Source organism: Phyllopteryx taeniolatus, chromosome 20 (assembly GCF_024500385.1).
Source record: "Phyllopteryx taeniolatus isolate TA_2022b chromosome 20, UOR_Ptae_1.2, whole genome shotgun sequence".
In the NCBI taxonomy this organism is placed as follows: domain Eukaryota; kingdom Metazoa; phylum Chordata; class Actinopteri; order Syngnathiformes; family Syngnathidae; genus Phyllopteryx; species Phyllopteryx taeniolatus.
In genome coordinates, this window is record NC_084521.1 from 6,327,175 (window position 1) to 6,346,019 (window position 18,845).

Consider the following 18,845-nt stretch of genomic DNA (forward strand, 5'->3'; position numbering starts at 1 on the left):
AATTCACCGGCAAACACATCCATTCTCATCCAAATACGCGACTACCCATAACAATGTTTGTCTTTAGCATCGAGGGGATGACAAAGTTGTTCTGACTGTATTGTTTTAAAATTACAAAATCCGATTTTATTTGGTACACGAAGGCAGCTCTACGTTGAATCTCATTATTGACGTGCCCTTCATCCAATCGGCTTCCTGAACGTCACGGGAAGCGGAAGCACTTGGGTCTCCCTCTTTACCCCGGTGTTGTGTTGACTTCTTGCGAGCAGACTGAAACAGGTCGTTCGGACACCATATTAATAAACCCAACGCAGTTCACACGTCAAAGGTAACCGTTCCACATGCTGTCAATGTACCACCTTTACTTCCGTTCCGTGCAACTATAACAGACGTCTAAAAAAGGGGGGACCACACCGTGAGGGTAGCCCCCAACGAGTGCTAACTCCCCGGTTAGCGAGTTAGCTCCGTCGCTAACGTCAACAAAGTCGTGGTACGCGAACAGGGGCGTCTGTAAACTCTAAACGTGTCGCTAATAAACAAATGTCACTCTCAATTTCTTATCATTTTTAGCATCACAAGTTACGGCATTAGCACATTTGCCTCACAGTTCTGAGGACCTGGGTTCAAATCCCGGCCCCGCCTGTGTGGCGTTTGCATGTTCTCCCCGGGCACTCCGGTTTCCTCCCACATCCCCAAAACATGCACGGTAGGTTGATTGAAGACTCTAATTTACCCGTAGGTGTGAATGTGAGTGCGAATGGTTGTTTGTTTCTACGTGCCCTGCGATTGGCTGGCGACCGGTTCAGGGTGTACCCCCGCCTCTCGCCCGAAGATAGCCTGGATAGGGTCCAGCACGCCCGCGACCCGCGTGAGGAGAAGCAGTACGAAAGATGGATGGATGGATGGATGGATGAAGTTAACGCAGATGGCCGCGTTCGGAGCCTGCCTGCTGAGTCATTTGCAAGCTCGGGAAGCCCGTTAGCTCACTATGGTCGACGCCGAATCACAACAAATGACATTTCACATGGAGAGAAAACAATTAGGGCCCAACAGATATGGTTGTTTTTTAAAAAAAAAAAAAAAAAATTTGTCCTGTTGAATTTGTTTAACTTTACAACAGAGAGGAATTTTTAAGTAATTAAACATGCAAAAAAAGCATTAACTAATGAATTTATCTTGTGATCTAGGCCATAGATGTATGCAGGATATAAGCAACATAATGAGTGAAGTTGCTGGCAAAAACAAGATGACCTTTAATGTTAAATCACATTTCTTGTACTCCATTAATTTCTTTGCCATGAAGTGATGACTTTTTCAGATGTCAAGACATGTCATCTTTGACATAGTTGTGTTTTAAATACATGCTGTACAGAGAGAGAGAGTTAAACTGAAACGGGACAATTTTTATCATCGGTTGGGCCTTAGTTACAACTAAGTGCCTTGCAACTTTATTTTATCTCCCACTAGCTTGTGTCTACACCTGGATTCCACCTTTGTATTTTTTATTTTTTTTTGCAGGAATAAGTGTCAATATCAGCATCAGTCAATGGGAAAGAGGTGAAGATGTTTAGTTTCGAGGGCGAGTTCAAGACAAGACCCAAGGTGTCACTCGGAGGAGCAAGTAAAAAGGTAAAATGCAGGTGGACCTTCAACCCCGATTCCAATGAAGTTGGGACCTTGTGTTAAACATAAATAAAAACAGAATACAATGATTTGCAAATCATGTTCAACCTATATTTAAACGAATACACGACAAAGACGAGAGATTTAATGTTCAAACTGATAAGCATTATTGTTTTTTAGCAAATAATCATTAACTTAGAATTTTATGGCTGCAACACGTTCCAAGAAAGCTGGGACAGGTGGCAAAAACATCAAACATCTGTTTGGAGCATCCCACAGGTGAACAGGCTAATTGGGAACAGGTGGGTGCCATGATTGAGTATAAAAGGAGCTTCCCTGAATTGCTCAGTCATTCACAAGTAAAGATGGGGCGAAGTTCACCTCTTTGTGAACAAGTGAGAAATCAGTCGAACAGTTTAAGGACAATGTTCCTCAACGTATAATTGCAAGGAATTTAGGGATTTCATCATTTACGGTCCATATTATCATCAAAAGGTTCAGAGAATCTGGAGAAATCACTGCATGCAAGCGGCAAGGCCAAAAACCAATATTGAATGCCCGTGACCTTCGATCCCTGCATCAAAAACCGACATCAATGTGTAAAGCTCATGGGCTCAGGAACACTTCAGAAAACCAATGTCAGTAAATACAGTTCGGCGCTACATCCGTAAGTGCAACTTGAAACTCTACTATGGAAAGCAAAAGCCATTTATCAACAACACCCAGAAACGCCGCCGGCTTCTCTGGGCCTGAGCTCATCTAAGATGGACTGATGCTGCAATGTGGAAAAGTGTTCTGTGGTCCGACGAGTCCGCATTTCAAATTGTTTTGGGAAATTGTGGACGTCATGTCCTCCGGGCCAAAGAGGAAAAGAACCATCCGGACTGTTATGGACGCAAAGTTCAAAAGCCAGCATCTGTGATGGTATGGGGCCCCTGCTTATTTCAGCAAGACAATGCCAAACTACATTCTGCACTTGTTACAACAGCCTAGCTTCGTAATAAAAGAGTGCGGGTACTAGACTGGTCTGCATGCAGTCTAGACCTGTCTCCCATTGTAAATATGTGGCGCGTTATGAAGCGTAAAATACGACAACGGAGACCCCGGACTGTTGAACAGCTGAAGCTTTACATCAAGCAAGAATGGGAAAGAATTCCACCTACAAAGCTTCAACAATTAGTGTCCTCAGTTCCCAAACGTTTATTGAATGTTGGTAAAAGAAAAGGGGCTGTAAACATGACCCTGTCCCAGCTTTTTTGGAATGTGTTGCAGCAATAAAATTCGAAGTTAATAATTATTTGTTCAAAACAATAAAGTTGATCAGTTTGAACATTAAATATCTTGTCTTTGTAGTGTATTCAATTAAATAGAGGTTGCACATGATTTGCAAATCATTGTATTCTGTTTTTATTTGTTTAACACAACGTCCCAACTTCATTGGAATTGGGGTTGTATATTGATATGAATTATTCGATCACATGAGAAGAATTATGTCTTTAAGAGGATATAATTAAAGAAAAATGGCTTTTGGTTGGCTGGAGTGCCTTCCCACTGATCGAGTATAAAATTAAACAACCACGTTGGGGTTTTAACGGGTTCGAATTGCGGCCGAGGTGGTACCCTTCTGATCGCTGGCACATGTCCCGCACCACCCACTGGTTTGAACGAATGCTTTTTTTTTTTTTATTGACAGTGGATATAAAGTCCGCACACCCCTTTTCAATAAAAAAAAATTCGACCAAACTAGATCATTAAAAAAAAAATTCTACAATTATTGTGACGTATAACCTGTACAACTCAATTGAAAGAAAAAAAACCTTGTGAAATGTGAGTCAGCACACACCTGCCACTATTTAGTGTCTCGATTCACCCCAAATAAAGTTCAGATGTTTGAGCAGGCATTTGAACAAGGCTTTGGAGATTTTCTTATATCCAATGTACGTATTTTATCTTTGCCAATGCGATATACTGGACCTTCACTTTTAATTAGAGCCTTTATGTGTGGTTTGACCAGGAAGCCAAAGCGTCCCTGCTGCACCGGACTCAAGAAGAAAGAAGAAAAAGAGAGGTGACTAATATGTCATCCAGTGTTTTGTTTACATACTATATCAACCTCTAAAATCTACTAAAAAGATGTTTTAAAATTTCACCTGCTTTGTTTTGCTTTTTTTCCACATCTCAGGATGATAGAAAACGACTGAAAAATGCCATCATCATTCAGTCATACGTACGCGGCTACCAAGACTTGAAACGACAGGTAGGATATCAAGCCGGAATCTCCTTCTACACTATCAGTGGAACCTTTAAGGAGTTGACCGCAGTGTGCTTTTTCTGGGATGCTGCTCCCCCTTCAGTTTGTTCAAATCAATTCCCACCACCATAGGAAATAAAGGCAATAGAATTTAATCTGTTGCAGGTTACAAATTATCACCACTAACACAAATTGTTAAATAAATGACGTTTCTCGTAATATTCTGACCCTAATCTAGAATATTCAAATATAATATTAGGACTTTAATCTTAAAAATACCCATCTTTTTATCTCGAAAATATTTTTTTTTTTACCTCCAACTTTATTCTCATAATAATAGGACTTTTATCTTGAAAATATACACAACTTCCATCCATCCATTTTCTGAGCCGCTTCTCCTCACTAGGGTCGCGGGCGTGCTGGAGCCTATCCCAGCTGTCATCGGGCAGGAGGCGGGGTACACCCTGAACTGGTTGCCAGCCAATCGCAGGGCACATAGAAACAAACAACCATTCGCACTCACAATCATGCCTACGGGCAATTTAAAGTCTCCAATTAATGCATGTTTTTGGGATGTGGGAGGAAACCGGAGTGCCCGGAGAAAACCCACGCAGGCACGGGGAGAACATGCAAACTCCACAAAGGCGGGGCCGGGGATTGAACCCGGGTCCTCAGAACTGTGAGCCTGACGCTCTAACCAGTCGGCCACCGTGCCGCCTATACACAACTTTTTCTCTAAAATGTTTGGCAGTTTATCTAAAAAAAGTAAATTTTTTTTAAAATCTTGGAAATATAAAACATTTTTTTCTCGAAAAATGACTATTTTTGTAATATTCCGTCTTTCATCATGAAATACCATATCTTTAATCTAAAAAATATTTGGTTCTTCATCTCGAAAATATTCAGCTTCCTTCTCCTCAGATTACGACTTTAATCTCATAGTATATATTTTTTTCTTCTCAGTTTTGTTTTAATTCTCCTTTGTACTACTGTAGTTAAAACGATGCAGAGGAGTTGTTCCTAAATCGCTTTTTTTGCTTCAGTACGCCATCCAGAGGGCCACGTTTGACGAGTGCGCTAGCCAGACCCAGCACACTTTGGAAGCGCCCGCTCTCAGCCTCTTGTCGAGGCAACTCATCTTTTTCTACAGACAGAGTGTGGATTCGCATAGATTGGTGAGAAGATAACTTTTATTACACTCGGCTCTCACTCTCTGTTTTTTCTCGTTCCTCCAATGTTATATTTGTGTGTGTTTTTTCGCAGATATGGCTGTGCCAGAACCTGGTGAAACACAACTGTCAGTTCGTCAAGCTGCTGGTGGGTCCGCACAGGCAGACGTGTATGTTTCAGATCAAGAGGATACTGGGATTCTGCTGCAGGTACCGTCACAGTCCAATGATGAAGTTTGCTCCCAATGTGTCGTTCCACGTCTGATGTTTGGGATTCAAATCTCGACTCGGGCCCTGCTTGTGTTGAGTTTGCATTTTATCGCCAGTTGTCTCCGAGTACCCCCACTTCCTCCCACATAGCATAAAACCATGCTATGCTCTTGCCCCAAAGTCAACTGGTATAGGCTCCAGCTCAACTGCAACCCTTACGATGGATGTCCTTGCTCTCGTTCCACTAGACTCCTGCAGAACTGCGGCGACGACAGCTTAAACGTGGCCGTTCCCATGCGGATGTTAGAAATCTTCTCCTCAGAGAGAGTTTACCTGCCCGTCTTGGCTGACGCCAACCAAGTGGCGTCAACAGTTGAGCAGATTTTGCACTATATGGTCCAGAAAGGTAAGTAAGAAGCAAAAGTCAGTCCCTTTAGTGTATCAACAGCCAAAATGGTCGCCACATATTATTTCACTTTACATACATACATTTAAAAAGAACAATCAGCAGAGGGAAATGCAAAAATTAAATATTAAAATCTGTCATATGATGAAGTAGAAATCACATTGTTTAAAAAGCTTTATTTTAAAGTGTTGACATTTTGGGCCAAATCTAAGCGCCATGAGCATTTTATATGAATATTGCTATATCACTTTGAATTGTGGATTTTGTTGGCTAACAATATTCTGGTTCCATTTCGCTGAGCTAAAATCCATCCTGTGACTAATACACGAAGCTGGTTGCTTGAAATCTCTGTTGTTGTTTTTTTTTTTAGGATACTACAAGTCGCTGTACATTCTGGTGAATCACCGCCTCCCTCCCAGTCTGGAGTACACCGACTCTCCTTCAATTCCCCTGGCAAGCACACTATTGGATCACATCCTCAAACCTCTGCACTTTAGCTACTCCTCCTGCACAGGGGGCGCCAGGTACGACAAGCTACAGTTTCTTCTTTTTTGTGTGTGCATTGTTTGCCTCTTAGTTGTAAAAGCCCCCCCCACCCACAAGCCATGTTCGTTCCCCTCCGAGGAGAATCTGTGACTGTTTGCCTTGAGTCTGAGACATTCTTATGAGCAAACGTCGAGAGGGCTCCCTTTTCTTCTTTGAAGAAAAGCGAGGCGGGAGTGAGAGGAACTTGTGTACACACACACTGTCTGACAGCTCATTATGTGACTTCGGGGGGAGGGTGGGGAGGAGGAGGGGGCGCCAGATGTGAGCCACACAAAGCAGCTCTGTTTGGGGAGATAATAGCCGAGTGGTCATTTAGCGAAGTGACCAACACGCCTCGCACATCATAAAGTCTGCAACTCATTTTAATTCTTAATTGGTTCTCAAACTTTTTGGATCCAGGGATCTCTCAAATTCTAGATTATTTTATTTATTCCCCCCCCCCCCAAGATTCCCTTCATAATCTTAATTCAAGTGAAACATAACTACCATGTGTACGCCTGATGTGTTGTGTTCACAAATATTGCCTTGCAGGCATTTTGTCTTTGCCGCCTTCACCAAGGAGTTCATTTCAGTGCCCTTCACCGAGCAGATCTTCCACTTCTTCATCCCGGCCCTGTCGGATCCCCGGCTGGCCTTCGCCTTCGAGGCCTTCCTCAGCTCCCTCCAGGGCACCGTCACGTCCTCCCCCGTTGCGCAGAGCTGCGCGCCCTGGATATTTTACTTTGTCCTCTCTGCAGGAGAGAATTGCTTAGGTGGGTAATTATCGAACCATCGACCTATCAAATTTATTGATGGATTCTGTTAGCTGTCATCACATGTACGTAACCTACCCACAATTTAAAATCTGAGTATAATACGCGACTGGTGTTATGTTGACAGGTTCACTTTCAGAGGAAGGCCTGCTGCTGTATTTAAGCGCCCTGCAGACGTTGCTGCCTCTGCTGCCGGTGACCGAGAGCTGCAGCCGGCCCGAGTTGGGCAGCGACTCCGAGGACGATGACGACGCCAACGTCCACCCGCCACCCATGAAGGTACCGCACGATTACGCACACCACATATATAGAGAACGTTCATTGACCTAACGTCATTTTTATTATTTTTTTCCTGGTCGCCGATTAGGATGACAGTCGCATCTCTGTGCAGCTGATCACCGACGAATGCGTGCGCAAGCTGGACACCAAACAGCAGACCAACACGCTGCTCAACCTGGTGTGGAGGGACTCGGCCAGCGAGGAGGTGTTCACCATGATGGCGTCCATCTGTCATACGCTCATGGTGCAGCATCGTCTCCTGGTTCCCAAAGTCAGGTGAGCAACAACAGCGACGAAAAAAAAAAACTTAACTATTCTATTCTGTACACTAATTTTTGGTAAGAAAGCCACTTACCTTGGTAGACTTTATTTGCATCAGCATCAGATGATTAACGTTTGCCAAGTTTATGACTTTGCAGTATCTAACAAAAATACTTTTTTTGTGTAGGGCGGCCAACAAAGAACCCATAAAATTCAGGTGCAGAGTAGTACTGGATAAGGTGCAGTTTTTTTCTCACTTTTGTTTATATTAGTAAAGAGGGCAATTTCCATCAGTTTCTCTCTGATTTTATAAAGAGAAAAATGCTGAATCTTAATGACATAATTCAGCCATATGCAGGCGGTTGGTGCCAATTAGGATATTGGCGCATCTATTGCTGGGTCAATGGCGAGTACAGATTCCGTTACCATGATGACGGTGGTGGATCTAAGGCAAGCCAATAGCTTCTAGTTGCGGCAGTGTGGGAAAATAAGCGAGCACTCGTAAAGACAATGAAAGCATTTTCACTTGTGGAGGCAGCACTTCATACACAACAGTGTGTATCTCGAAAGGGTCTCAGCCTTGCACAGCGGTCTCACTGACAGCAAAAGCGCATCCTGACACGTTTCCGCACAGCAAGCAGTAATGTAAATAACGGCGCAAAGAGCGAGTAGGTGGGACAGCTGTCGGCGGTGCGCAGTTCGCTGGCATTTACAACCGGCGAGAGGAAGCAGAAGATGTCAGTGAAGCTGTCAGCGCTGGATGAGGGCAATTACCTCTTCTCGGGAGGCTGATTACATTAGGGCCAGGATGTCGGAGGTGCTGATTGCCTGCCTGTGTTTGAGGCTCCGTGCTCGGTTAACTGTTAGTTAATTATTAGTAAAAGCCCCATGATGTGTATATGTGAGGCCTCCTTAAACAGGGCTTAAAAACCCCAGTGAGACGCACATTGGGAGATATGAAATAATGAAAAATGATCAATTATTTCTTTATACTTGTTATCTCTAACTAAGAAACATCAGAATCGGCCCTTTTCTATGATTGCAAAGGAGGGAAAATGCTCAAATTTGGACCGATTGTTCCTTATTTGACGCAATCGACCAAATTCTTAAGCATGACTAACCCCTCGTGTCTTATTAGTTCTCTGCGCTTAAAATTTACAACACGAACAAGACGGTTGACTCATAATTGTACATTTTGCCTCTCCTGAAGGATCTCAAGTGCGCTCCATTAATGGCCTTAATATTTTTACGGCATTCCTCCTTCCTTCCCGCCACTTTTCCCATAAATCCCGCCCTTCGTCTTCCATCATTATTGGATATCTGTACAAAATAATTAGCTCGCCGGGGAAGATTAATCACTGCAGGAGTGGACGGGATAGCTTTACAAGAGGCTAAGGGGAGCAAATTTCATCCCGGCCTTGATTTACTGTTCTGATCTGCTGAAGGGAAAAAAAAAGTGGCTTTCCGGGTTTATCTTGCCAACCCTACGTTTTTCATAAATATCCTTGAAGTCGGAGCGTGATTAAAACCCGACTCGGTACCGCAAATAGATTTTAATTGCTTTTCTAATGATCCCCTCTCCTGCCTCGTAACGCCATTTTGATGGTTAGCATAACTTAGCATTGGATATTTGCTGTCGTTTATCCACACGGCGCCGGGCTGTAAAAACAGTATGCACAGATGAGCTCGAGCCTCTCGTTCACTTTTGGGCGTCTGCTGTGATTTTGATCAGGTTTGTAAGAGTTGAGAGGGGAAAAAACAACAACAACAAAAAAACACAGAGGCAGGATCTTTTCTTCAGACCTCTTGAAATGAAATGATCCTGACTATGATTCATCATGCTGCTTTTTTTTTTTTTTTTCTTTCTCCGCCTCCCAACCCCTTTTGACTTTGTTTATTAGCGGTTCATTCCGTGATTGAAAAAGGTTTTGGGGGTTCTGGCGGGCTGTAAATCAGCGTGTCAGCTGGCATTTAGTGCTTTGTTTCCCATTTCAATCAAACACCCGCACGGCTTGTTATGAGCCGACTGCACCGGTGTCCTCCCCGAGCTTCTCTCCAGAGTCTTGTAGCGCTGGCAGATGGCGCGTGGCGGGCCGCGGACCATTTTTCAAGCCCTCCTTATCGACCCTCGGGTTAGCTCCACGTGGCAGGGGCGTGGGGGACCTTTGAATCGGTTGATTGGAGAGGCGGAATTTGAGCAGCGCCATTGAGATTAACACGTTCTTGCTCCCTCAACACTTGATGCGCTTTCAAAACAAAATCCTCCTTATACAGTAGGTATAAAAGGTCTACACACCCCTGTTCAAATGTCAGGTTTTTGTGATATAAAAATAATAGACCAAGATTAATCATTCCAAAACCTTTCTATCGTTCATAGTGAACCAATCACATTGAAGTTTGTGCAACAAAAAGCGCTTTTTGTTGCACGGTCTGTCTCTAAGTCATGGAAAACATCAATTATATTAGTATTCGACAAGTGCTTTCAACACAACAGGATGGGACAAGTGTTAAAACGTCACACTTCTGTCCCGTCTTTCCGGTATTCCCCTACGCACAGCCATCGTCCTGCCTTTGTATTGCCTCTAATACTACCTCCAAAGGCAAAAATTGGCCAGTGAAATGTGTAAAATGCTTCAGATAAATGCTTTCAACACAACAGGGCAGGAGAATTGAGTGTCAGGTGTGAAACGTTGCGTTCGTACGTCGTGAATGAGAGGTCTTAAATTTGATCGAAGGGGTCTTAAAAAGAGTCTTAAATTTCCCTGCAGTTATTTTGTATTATATGCAGGGCCTGCTGGCATACTTAGCACATTATTGTCACCTGCTCTTGCCCACTGTGTGACCGATGCATTGTATGAGCTTTCACAAACAAACACAGATCATGAACAAAGAGCCGCTTCGCACCTCGGCGCCACAGCCATACCACTAAAGGCGAGGTATGCGGGGCCCTCCTCGGTGTTATCACGTAATTCCGTGTGAGTGTGCAAGCACGTTTGGCAGTGTGAGGTCACAGCCAGGACCTCCCTCCTCCTCCTCTGGCCTCCATTGTCTTGATCTCCCCTTTTGGCCATTAAGTTAAATGGGGCTGCAGCAGGAAGCCGCGGAGGCTGTTTATGACCCCCTTCGCAGCAGCAACTAGTTTACTAATGGAAGGTGCCTCGCCTAAATAAAGCTTAATGGCTCATTTAATCTCCTTTTAGAGAGGGGAGGCCAAGAAGATTCCACGTTAGTGAACAGTGTCATTTATTTCTTGGGTGTCCTCGCTTGGTTAACAGGGCGCACAAGCAGCCACATCGGCGGAGAGTCGTTTTATAATTCTTCTCGCCGGGATGTTAAAGTGCTGAATGATGAATGTTGACATTGAACGCAGCCTCCCCTCCCTTCCTCTTTTGTTCTCCTGCAGACTTCTGTACAGTTTAGCCTTCAACGCACGTTTCCTGCGGCATCTCTGGCACCTGATCACCTCCATGACGACCAAAATGATTACCGGGTGAGCATTTGTGGATTAAACTCTTGCTTGTTGGCTTTTTGTGTGCATGACAAATTTGAAATCTGATTGATTAAAGAAACAGCCGCATTGTTAAGCGATCGCACTGCATAACTGATTCTGAAGGCCCTGGGCAGATTCAATTTACATGGCAGCATACAGAGGCTGAAATCTGATTTCACAAAAACAAAAATCTAACATCCACATATACATGTACTGGAAGCGGTGCAGCCAAGTGGAATGCCACAAAACAAATATCCTCTTGTTCCTCAGCTCCATGGTTCCGCTGCTGCAGCTGATCTCCAGAGGCTCGCCCATGTCCTACGAAGACTCCAACCGCATCATTCCGCTCTTCTACCTCTTCAGTTCCCTCTTTAGCCACTCGCTTATCTCCGTGCACGACAGCGAGTTCTTTGGACACGAAATGGAAGGTAGTAGTTTTCCCGACACAAATCTTTCTAAGCTAAAAATGTTCAACGTTCCAAAAACGTTTTTAATAGGTGCATATTTTCCAGGAGAAAATTCCCAAATTGATTGATTGATTTATTTATTTTTAACAAATGTACCTCTATCATATAATACAAAAATCTGTTGTCAAAGTCTGACATTCAACATTTCATACATTTCTTATTTACATCCTTTCAAAGTTGTCAATGGCACGATAATATCACGCTATAGTGATAATGCGATCGTCAATATATTGGAAGACAACCAATGACGTTACACCACTATATTGCGATAACGGAAGAAGAAATTGAAACTTGTTTCAGTCAACCTAATCAGCACAGTGGTATGGAATCACCGGTTTAGCAAATTATTGTCAGCCATCATTCTCAACGAGCATGTGCCCCCCTTTCACCAGGTCAGACGCAGTCGTCCATGATGCCTTTCACCCTGTTGGAGTTGGTGACTCTGTCCCGCTGCCTGAGGGATGCGTGCCTCGGCATCATCAAGCTGGCCTACCCCGAGACCAAGACGGAGCACCGCGAGGAGTACATGGCGGCCTTCCGCAGCGTTGGCGTCAAGACCAACATGGAGGTGCAACAGCGCATCCAGGCCGAGCAGAAACGCTGGGTGCAGCTCTTTAAGGTCAGTGCGTGTCCTCGCGGGTTACCCTTGAACACAGTCACAGGTGGCTAAAGTACTCACACTCTTTATGGATAGCCACTCGAGCATTTATTCACTCTCCTACTAGTGCACTGAATTATCTGTTTACTAGTATGCTATTTGTCCTAACTTGTAAGCTAATTTAGTGCACATTGCAAAACCATTAGCAGCAGTAGTGGGGAAAAAAACGTAAAATGTCAAAAAAGAAGGTAGTTAGCTAGCTAGCGTTGGCTCTGACTTATGTTATCAAAACAGCATGTTCCCATAGCTTTGCTAATGTTGTGAATTGACTAACAAAAAAATACTAAATTAGGTAATGATGACAACTGGAAAAAAATGTCTTTCCGATTAGACTAGATTAGATTCGAGAATGTTTGAATGCCAGAAGCAGGTGTTTTTTAGGTTGGCACAAGTCACAGCGCATTCGTCACAAATCATTCTTGGAGCCGAACAATTCTCTTAATTCAGGTCATGCATGGGGAATATCCATGAATCCAAAACTGACCCATGGTCGAGTTTACCTCTCTGTGTGGCTGGGCTTAGGTTCCTCAGAAAAAAACACAAATAGGTGAATTCATGTATATATTGAACTGTAACTATGCGAAGGATTACTATACTCCGGATATATTTCGTGTGGGAAGTTATTACACACAATAAAAATAAGCAGTGGTAGATTTATTAGGAAGCACATTAGCATGAGTGCTTTGTCAGTGCTGTCCTCCATGCATAGTGACCGGTGCTTTGGTGGAAATCAAGCGTATACGAATGAATGGGCAAATACAAGGAGGAGCAGATGTGGAGGTCGTCCGCTGGCTATTTACCCAAAGGAAATGAGACGGAAAATGCATCCCTTTCCCTCTCATTCCACGTCTCTTTCTGTAATGGCGCAAAAAAGTGATTACGCGACCTTGTAGCTATCGCTGCCACCGTAGAAAGTGACCATTCTTTTGCGGATGGTGGGCGAATACCTGAAAAGCCGACCGGGGTTGATTTTCATAAAAGATCCGCTCAAAGGCCTCTTGTCAGCTAAAACGACCCATTAAAGAAGTGGGGAGCAGGGAAAGTGCATTTTCCAAATTGAGCGGTGGGATTTACAGTCGCTTTAACGCCGCTGACCCCTAACACGCTAATGTTTGCTTCGTGTCATCAGCTGTCCCTCCCCATCTTTTATCGCCCCCATTGTCGAGCTATCTATTTAATTGAAAGAAGCTAATTGAATGAAAATGATCAACTAAGCTTGTATTAATATTGCTAATGGAACTTTCTTCTTGGCCGTGTTTGGAGAACCATGCCACGCCGGAGTTTGGGAAAGGCCCATTAAGGCTCGCACTTAACCCGATGGGCTAATTAAGGAATGCTTATTCATTCTGTGAGTCAGGGGCTAGCCATGCTCCGAACCCATTGCCACGCTCCATTTACAGCGTTTTGCACTCGCCATTATTGCCCGACGCCGTGCCATTGATTGGCGTCCTATTTAAATGACGTGCTTTAGGGGAGAACTCTTCGATTTGGACCATCCGGCTGGGGCGTGATATGGAAATTGTCCCGGCGTAACTGTTATGGCGGGACATAAGAACTCATTTCGGAAGTGAGGTTAAACCGCAGCTGTCGTTTCCACCTAAAGTTCCAGCAACCTTTAGTTCTTGGGACTTGTAGTTTGGTGGAGTAAAGGGGTACTTGCACTAGGCCCTTGGAACCATGCCAAATTTGACAGATTCTCCTTCTCTCTCTGTCCCTTCTCAATGTTTAAGCATTTATACCTCTGCATTACTGCAACTTTCCGGACTCTGTGAATTAGTTCCAAGTCATGTGTTGATTTCTACTGTGCAAGATGAGCGTTACGGTTAATAACTGGCAAGAGGAGCGATTGCAAGTGCTTGTGCATGACAGATAGAGCCGTGAACATTTCTGTGTTGAGTCTATGGATTATTTCTAGTGCAGTCGTTCATCGATTTACGGGTTACGAGTTAGTTCTAGTCGTTCAGTTTATCTCTATTGTGCACGGAGGCGGTTATCATGAATAACTGACAACAGGAGCATTGATTATTTCACACATAGATTGCACACGTAGATGTGCCCATGTGTGATTGAACGTGCAGTGGACTTTTTTTTTTTTTTTTTTTACTCTTTGGTTTATTTTCAGTCATTGTATATTTCTATTATGAAAAGTATCATGAATAACTGACAAGGAATGCTAGCAGTGTGACATGTCTAAGTTGCTGAGTTTGAGTAGCCTATGCATCAAAGTGCTCACGCAAGTCAAATGTACCAGACCTTAGGTGTCAAGTGGGCTCAAGCGCGGTGAAAATGACCTATTTTGAGTACACCCTAAAGTGACAAATAAAATGCTCTAGTTCAGGTCTTTCAGGAAGCCCGTTGATCGTGTGAGTCAGTGTTGCATTCTCCGGCCGACGGCTGATGTCAGCAGCCCCCGTTAGTATCTAACAAGGTCTAAGAGGCGGGGCTGGGCCGTTTTTCTTCTCCGCTCCCCATAAACGACGCACTAATGTCTTCATTCTCAAATTGCTTCTCTCCCCCTAATCTCCCTCCCCTTTCACTTATATATCATTTGCTCTGAAAAGTACTGCACTTTGTTGTTTTTTTTAACCCCCAACTTGTGGGTGCGATCCACCTAACAGGTCATCACGAACTTGGTGAAGATGTTGAAAGCTCGCGACATCCGACGACCCTTCTGCCCCTCGGGTCACTGGCTCTCTCAAGAGGTCAACATCCGAGCCGATAAGGTACTGTTTGTTAAATAAAAAGTCGTTTCATTCATTGAGTTTGAAAAATCCCAGCGGTTGGCAGTATAGCTAATGCTTGTTCGCATCTTCAGGTCACTCAGCTCTACGTGCCGTCTGCCCGGCATATGTGGCGAACGCGAAGGATGGGCCGCATCGGACCCCTTCAGTCAACACTGGATGGTACTATCTTTTTTTTTTTTTTTTTAATGTGAATTTGTTTTACTTATAATCAAGACTATGTTTGAATTTAAAATGTCATTATATTGTACATGTGGCAAAGACTCTCCTAACTTCCACTAACAGCCCATGCTAAACTTTCTCATCTCGAAGTTGAGATGTACCACATCAACATACTTCTTGGAGACCATTTCCTATTTAGACGGGGCTTTTGCGCCTTCATGTGGCATCTTTGAGCATAATAGAAACCTCATAAAAACACTATTTTTCAGCAAATAGTTCATCGCATTTGTATGAATAAATATAATGCCTGTATTAGGTCTCTTAACAGGACATGTTGACTTTGTTTGATGCGATGGGCGGAGTGCAGGGGAAGGTGGAGGTGCACCAATTCCGTTGGAATGTTAAATGGGCATGCATGTCTTAAAAAGTTTGGGAAAGGACTGCTGTTTAGCAGTTACCACTCACTTATAAAGTAAATGAGCATTATTTCCATCTACAGGCACAGAGCGGAACAACAGAAGAAATGTAAAATTCATTTTCCTTCTCTTGTTTTCCTCTCTTTGTGTTAATCTACAATAATATAATATTGTAATGCAGCTTATTGAGTCTCCTTTAGCTAAATAAGGTCATGAAAACATTAGGGAGGTTTCTCTCTAATAGTAAGAAAAGAGGCCTCCCCAGGCGTGTGTGTGTGTGTGTGTGTGTGTGTGTGTGTGTGTGTGAATGCGTGGTGTGAAAACAAGCTGATAACAATGTGTGTATGAGCTGCCTAATGTCACTCCCAGGCTGTATGGCCTCCATTCAATTAGCCTGAAAGTACCTGCTGAACTCGGCCACATCTGCTCCCGCTGTTTGCTCGCTCGTTTTCTCATTTCCGTAAATGGACATCCCCCCCGCCACCTCTCGTCCTCCTCCTGCGAGTTGATGAACGAGCGACATATTGACCACCCCATATTTCTCCTCAAAGAAGGAAACCTGATGGCAAAATGCAGATCAGACTGACTAATTGAGCAGATTAATTGAGCTGGAGTGGAGGCTTAGTGAGGACTTTTGCTATTGCGGCGTTTTCTTCCCCCTTCCTATTTGGGCTTAACAGTCTAAATCTGGAGTTTAATAGAAAACAAACGTCAGTTTAATGGATGAATGCCCGGCAGGCGGATGGACAGCTCGTTTTAATGGAGACGTGGGCAACCTGCGGCACGTGGGCCATATACATATACTGTACTGTACATAAACCTCAGATGAGTTGTTATTTGGGGGGGAAAAAACATTTAATCCACAAAGGCTCATAATATATTGATGAACATTGGTTTGGTGATTGTTTTAAAATATTTTCTGGCATTGCTGTTTTGCTGTGTTGACTCTTATTACTTTAGACAATCTCAATCCTTTCTCTACTAATGCTTTAGTCAGCGGTGTGCAGTCCTGTATTTATTTTTTGTGATTAATGTAAAAACATATATATCTATGAAATTTGGCATAATTTGGAATTATTTTACCTATTTTTTATGTTTTTTTGTACAGTATTTTTGTTTTGCTGTGTTGTCTCTTTTTTACTTCTGAATCGTTTCCCTAATATTGCTTATGTCAGGGGTGGAGAACCTACAGCACATGGCGCCGTATTTTCTCATTTTATTTTTTTTACTAAACATAATTGTTTTTGTATAAAAATTGTATCTATTTCATCCCCCCCCCTCATTTTTTTAATTACTGTATTTTTTGTTTTGCTGTGTTAACTCTTTTTACAGAAAGAATATTAATAATTTCCAGACTAATTCTTCAGTCAGGGGTGGGGAAGGGTGTGCAGCCTTCAGATAAATTGATTTTGAGATCCCTGATTTACTTGGATTCTTTCTAAAACTCAAAGGAAAAGGGTGATTTAAGGGGCTGGAGGGAAGTTTCTTTAAGTAGCAGAGACATTCACTTTTCATTTCTGTATCTTCCCTCTGCAGTGGGCTCGGAGCCTCCACAGCTGTCCGTGTCCGAAGAGAGACATCTGGCCATCCTTACTGAGCTCCCTTTTGTTGTTCCCTTCGAAGAGCGAGTCAAGGTAATACCCGCGCTATCACAGAAAATTTAATATTGGTGCTGTTTTTACAGCAACATGGGAAAAAAGGCATAAAACTGCAGCTTGTTCAGGCAGTGTAAAAGGTGCTAGAAACTAACAAAGACAAAAACTGGCTTAAAGAAAACTGACAAGAAAATAAGAGACAAATTCATCCTTAAATCTACAATTCAAAGGTTTTTCTTTAAGTGTCCCGTTGTGTCGAACCAGCTGACAAAAACAAAATTGTTTGAATTGAACTGTCATTGCAAAATAACAACAAAGTGGCCTTAAAAAGCTCTTAAAATGCATCGTCCTTAAACCGGTAGAAACCCTTTTCTATTCAGCTGCTGTTTTTCCACTATTTTTTATTTAGTAATTAAACATATTATTTGTTCTATATTACTGTATATGATTATTATTATGTACAGGTGCATCTCAATAAATTGGAATATTGTTCAAAAGTTCATTTATTTCTGCAGTTCAATTCTAAAAGTGAAACTCAAAGATTCATGACACAGAGTGAAATATTTCATAATACAGTTTAAATTTTTTTATTTTGATGATTATAGCTTACACTAGGTGAAAACGCTAAATTCACCATCTGAAGTCATTTGAATATTACATACAAACAATTCAAAAGATTTTTCATAAAGAACTGAGGTACTTCTGAAAAAGTATTTTCTCGTGTTTAAAGAATCTGCAGAAATAAAGAGCTTTTCAACAATATCTTAATGGACTGAGATTCTTTTGCATATTTGAAAATGTTTTATTTTTACTCTGTTTCAATTCTATATTTGTCCATCTAATGTTCCAATATGGTGTGTTAGATATTCCAGAGGTTAATCTATGCCGACAAGCGGGAGGTGCAGGGGGATGGGCCCTTCTCCAACGGCATCGTCGTCACCATCCGGCGCAACTACATCTACGAAGACGCCTATGACAAACTCTCACCAGAAAATGGTACGGCCATGTTCGAATGCTTATTTTTTTCCCCTAGTCCCTTATGATGAGGTAGAAACTGTTCCTTTGACTCCCGCTTGGCAGGACAGTGCAACCGCAGGGCTGTAAACATTCACACTCTTTCTAAAACTCTTGTTCGGCCCTATAAAATCTTTATATGGAGGATCAAGGTAAAAATCAAGGTTAGCCTCGCCCCCTGCACTGCGCCGTGTATTGGATTTTAAGCATGATGCGCATAATCGTGCTTCCGATTATTATAATGGAAGGCATAAAAGGCGGAATCAATTATTTTAAGGCACCTCTTTTGTGTTTTGAATATGAAAGGCCACCCGAGTGGGGGCCCACTGATTAAAAAGAGTAGTAGGCTGAAGACAAGATCTATATCATTTATGTGTCTATAAGTTATAGCTGCCTGATTTACCCCCACGCATTAATTATTCTGAAAGATGACCTTTTGTGGAAGTTGATTAGACTATTCCGTGGGTCAACACAGTGTTCTGGCGCCGAAAGGGTTTGTGCAAAAAAAGATGTGAAAAAAATGAACAGAAGTACCCATGTAAAAATGTTTTTTTTCTTTTCTTTCTTTTTTACTTATTTTATTATGTAGCACATTGTTCTGGTGCTGAAAGGGTTTGTGCAAAAAAAAAAAAAAAAAGTGAATAAATTGAACAAAAACACCCGTGTAAAATGTTTTTTTTTTAAAACTTATTTTATATAGTACATTGTAATAGAGCATGGTGAACTAGTGGTTAATGCCTCTGCCTCACAGTTTTGAGGGTTTGAATCTTTCTGTTTGGAAATTGGTTACTCTGGCTTTCTCTCA

General features: G+C 42.6%; 1 protein-coding gene across 2 annotated transcripts in view; it reads left to right on the top strand.

Moving 5' to 3' along the window:
- Window positions 1-209: 209 nt before the first annotated feature.
- The window catches only part of ube3c (ubiquitin protein ligase E3C), a 33,238-nt gene continuing 14,602 nt past the window's right edge, over window positions 210-18,845 (top strand). Inside the window, exons 1-18 of one of the 2 annotated variants that reach the window (XM_061758740.1) lie at window positions 210-328; window positions 1,519-1,629; window positions 3,638-3,691; window positions 3,806-3,880; window positions 4,918-5,049; window positions 5,138-5,253; window positions 5,502-5,659; window positions 6,030-6,183; window positions 6,737-6,957; window positions 7,085-7,236; window positions 7,325-7,512; window positions 10,901-10,987; window positions 11,258-11,415; window positions 11,847-12,073; window positions 14,731-14,835; window positions 14,928-15,015; window positions 16,968-17,065; window positions 17,890-18,022. In XM_061758740.1, coding sequence (XP_061614724.1) covers window positions 1,564-1,629; window positions 3,638-3,691; window positions 3,806-3,880; window positions 4,918-5,049; window positions 5,138-5,253; window positions 5,502-5,659; window positions 6,030-6,183; window positions 6,737-6,957; window positions 7,085-7,236; window positions 7,325-7,512; window positions 10,901-10,987; window positions 11,258-11,415; window positions 11,847-12,073; window positions 14,731-14,835; window positions 14,928-15,015; window positions 16,968-17,065; window positions 17,890-18,022 — 2,212 coding nt within the window. In that variant the 5' untranslated portion in view covers window positions 210-328; window positions 1,519-1,563. Of the gene's footprint in view, window positions 329-386; window positions 707-1,518; window positions 1,630-3,637; window positions 3,692-3,805; window positions 3,881-4,917; window positions 5,050-5,137; window positions 5,254-5,501; window positions 5,660-6,029; window positions 6,184-6,736; window positions 6,958-7,084; window positions 7,237-7,324; window positions 7,513-10,900; window positions 10,988-11,257; window positions 11,416-11,846; window positions 12,074-14,730; window positions 14,836-14,927; window positions 15,016-16,967; window positions 17,066-17,889; window positions 18,023-18,845 lie in introns of those variants that run through there. The other variant, XM_061758741.1, reaches the window with a different exon arrangement.